This window comes from Aotus nancymaae, unplaced genomic scaffold (genome assembly GCF_030222135.1).
Source record: "Aotus nancymaae isolate 86718 unplaced genomic scaffold, 86718_ANA_hifiasm-v0.15.2.pri h1tg000014l, whole genome shotgun sequence".
NCBI lineage: Eukaryota > Metazoa > Chordata > Mammalia > Primates > Aotidae > Aotus > Aotus nancymaae.
The window spans coordinates 17,802,142-17,805,698 of NW_026988425.1; the positions used below are offsets into that span (position 1 = coordinate 17,802,142).

The window sequence follows — 3,557 nt, forward strand, 5'->3', positions numbered from 1 at the left end:
GTGAAAGTGAGAAAACCAGTGTGTGTGTTTGTGTGTGGGAGGGAGAGGCAGGGAGCTCTGTGCAGTTGGGGCTGAGCTATGGCTCAGCAGAAACACAGCAGCTAAAGTCTTTGAAACTTTCTCATTGCAGTTCCATAGTCTAACCACCCCCGCTGGATATTCGGTCTCTGCAGCACTGCCATGGACTAGATCCGCATCTCAGCCATGGAGACAGGCAGGCAAACAGTTGTGTCTGCTGAGATGTTCACCATGCCTCGAGGTCTGGAGCCCAGCAACAAGGATGGAATCCCAGAGGACCTAGGTGGGAACTTGGAAGAACCCATGGATCAGGAAGGTAAGCTCAGGAGTCAGGACGTTATGGACCTCACAGCAGATGACAAGGAAGCTTCAGCCTCAGCTCCTCCTGCATCCAAAAGACTGAAAACAGATACCAAAGGAAAGAAGGAGAGGAAGCCCACCATGGATGAAGATGAGGCTCAGAGGATGACAAACCTGCTGTCTGCCATGTCTGAGGAGCAGCTGGCCCGCTATGAAGTGTGTCGTCGGTCAGCTTTCCCAAAAGCACGCATTGCAAATATGATGCAGTCTATCACTGGCAGATCAGTGTCTGAGAACGTGGCCATTGCCATGGCTGGAATAGCCAAGGTCTTGGTGGGAGAGGTGGTGGAAGAGGCCCTGGACGTGTGTCAGATGTGGGGAGAAACGCCCCCGCTGCAGCCCAAGCATTTGAGGGAGGCTGTTCGCAGGTTAAAGTCCAAGGGCCTCTTCCCCAACACCAAGTACAAGAAAATCATGTTCTTCTAGGCCCAAGGCCAGAGGGAAAGGTCTGTTTGTGCAGGAAGAAGTACTGCTTCCGTCTTCTTATGACAGGACTGTGCCTGCTGGAGCTTCTGCCTCTCAGTCTACCCTGGATTTACCCATGGTTTTCACGTCTTTCTCAAACTCTGACATTGGCCTTCCCTAGATGAAGACAATGCCTTGTTTTGTAATCACTTTAACTAAATATTTGGGCTTCCTAGGGCATATAGAGGCATTTTTCTGTGTCTTCCTAGTTGAAAGAAGATAGGTGCCTGGCCTGGAGCGTTCTGTGGGCAGGGAGATGCTCTCAGAGAGGGGACTTGCACGGGTTTACACTGAAGCCCAGAGTTGCTGCGTCTTAGCTTTTGTCATTATATCTGGTTTCAGTAAGTGAAGACTGCAGAGCGTTATTTTTCTCTTATTTGACTGTTCTCATATTCCTCCCTACTTTGCTTTATGTCAGTAAGTGATTTTCTACATTATTGGAAATTAACGTAACATAGGAGAATCCTATAAGACTAGAGAGAGAGAATGTCCTCACACATTCAAAATCTTCTCAATATTTAATTTCATATAGACACAGTTCTCTAGAAGGAAATTTGCAGTAAGTGGTATCTTTCCAGGAAAAATCTTTGACAGCTTTCATGGCTGGTTGTTTATAACAATGTAAGTTTTCCTGGAGCTTCATTGCCATTCTTAAAGCCTATCTCATAATGGTTGGAGCTGGTGAGGTAGTGAGGAGATGACTAACAAATGGAATGCACTTTTCTTTCTCCTTCCTTCCTTCCTTCCTTCCTTCCTTCCTTCCTTCCTTCCTTCCTTCCTTCCTTCCCTCCCTCCCTCCCTCCCTCCCTCCCTTCCTTTCATTTTTTTTTTTTTTTTTTTTTTTTTGAGATGGAGTCTCTGTCACCCAGGCTGGTGTACAGTGGCACAATCTCAGCTCACTGCAATCTCTGCCTCCTGGGTTCAAGCAATTCTCCAGCCTCCCGAGTAGCTGGGACTACGCCACTATGCCCAGCTAATTTTTTTGTATTTTAAGTAGAGACCGGGTTTCACCATGTTGACCAAGATGGTCTCAATCTCTTGACCTCATGATCCGCCCGCCTCAGTCTCCCAAAGTGCTGGGATTACAGGTGTGAGCCACCGCGTCCAGCCCTCAATGATTCTCTTACTACTTCCCAGACCTGGGTCATTCCAGTCTTGTACATTCGAGGACACTGAACTGCCAGAGACGGATGGCAGCAGAATTCTAAAGGGCGCCTCTCTCCCTTTCTACCCACAAACACACTGGTTTTTCTGCCTCCCCTGATGTGAAGTGACTTGTGGATAGAGAGTCTATTCATATTTTAGAAAGTGGTGTTGAATGTATGTTTGCAGTAAACTAGCAGGAACAGCCCAGGACACAGGGAACATTGCAAACACAGAGCTGCATACAGGAAAAGCGAAAGTGTGGATCTCATCACTGAGTTGCCTTCAAGAAGAGATTTATTTGGTTTGAAGTACACACAGGCATAGTCCAGTGAAAATGAACAGATTTCTTGAACACTGATGTAGAGTGGAAGTGCTGAAACGCGTTCACTGAAACAATTCCACTTGACGCTGCTGGCTTATGACCCTCAAGGTAGATTAGACATTTACAAACAAAAGCACCCAAAACCACCACCAAGACCCGGTTTCTGCCTGTTTCCACCCCCAATCCTATGCTTAACTACATTTGGGCTCCTAACAACCTTCTCTGCGGAGGCGGAGGGCCAGCTGCATGTCTCTGGGCATAATTGTGACGCGCCTGGCATGGATGGCACACAGGTTGGTGTCTTCAAAGAGGCAGACCAGGTAGGCCTCGCTGGCCTCCTGCAGGGCGCCAATGGCTGCGCTCTGGAAGCGCAGGTCCAGGCTGATGTCCTGGGTGATCTCGCGCACCAGGCGCTGGAAGGGCAGCTTGCGCAGGAGCAGCTCCGTGGACTTCTGGTACTTTCTGATTTCGCGCAGTGCCAGGGTGCCAGGCCTGTAGCGGTGAGGCTTCTTGATTCCTCCTGTAGGCGGCAACCTCTTTCCTGGGGCTTTGGTGGCTACGGGCTTCCTGGGGGCCTGCACAGTGTTGGCTTTGCGGGCGGTCTGCTTGGTGCGCGCCATGGTGTGAGGCCTCGGCCTTTCTCCGGTCCTTGGGCTGAGCCTGGTGAACTGGAGGCAGCGGTGGTTTCAGACAGCAGTGATGGTGGGGCTGTGGACAAAAGTTCAGAAAGCCTGTGAGTTGAGATCCATGGGCAGGGTGCTCACACAATCGTAGTCCCTGAAACCCAGCCCCAGACTTACCAGCTCGTTGGTCTGCAGGTCAGAGGCCCTGCTGCTCAGTCTCCGGGGGTCCTGGGCTTCCTAGGTCTGCACACCAGCGGTGGGGAATCTCCCTCCTAGGCAGTCTTGCACTGGCTGGAGATCTCTGTGGGCTCAGCTAAGTCCAGCCTCTTATAAGGGGCTCAGACGATTGCTTTAGACCCTCCCAGCTATGTTTCATTGCACTCACTGCTTCACCAGATTCTCAACCTCATCAGGGCTGTGAAAACTCCATCAAGTCCCCGGAGACTTCCCTCCCAAGTGAAGGAGGAACAAGGGCAGCCTCTCACAAGGGGCTCAGATGATTGCATTTGACCCACCCAAGTCCAGCCTCCTATAATTGGCTTAGATAATTGCATTAGACCCACCCAGCTAAGCTTCACCAGACTCTCAACCTCATCAGGGCTGTGAAAACTCAATCAAGTCTT

The 3,557-nt window shown here is 50.3% G+C and overlaps 2 protein-coding genes across 2 annotated transcripts; one reads left to right on the plus strand and one right to left on the minus strand.

Moving 5' to 3' along the window:
- The first annotated feature begins 204 nt into the window (after positions 1 to 204).
- Positions 205 to 804, plus strand: LOC135274834 (TATA-box binding protein associated factor 11 like protein 2-like). The gene has a single exon (XM_064375806.1). It carries the CDS (start codon positions 205 to 207, stop codon positions 802 to 804), a length of 600 nt encoding a protein of 199 aa, XP_064231876.1.
- A 1,461-nt stretch (positions 805 to 2,265) lies between these two features.
- Positions 2,266 to 3,239, minus strand: LOC105733000 (histone H3.Y). The gene has a single exon (XM_064375887.1). The coding sequence runs from the start codon at positions 2,929 to 2,931 to the stop codon at positions 2,521 to 2,523; it is 411 nt and encodes a 136-aa protein (XP_064231957.1). The 5' UTR covers positions 2,932 to 3,239; the 3' UTR covers positions 2,266 to 2,520.
- Between the last annotated feature and the right edge of the window lie 318 nt (positions 3,240 to 3,557).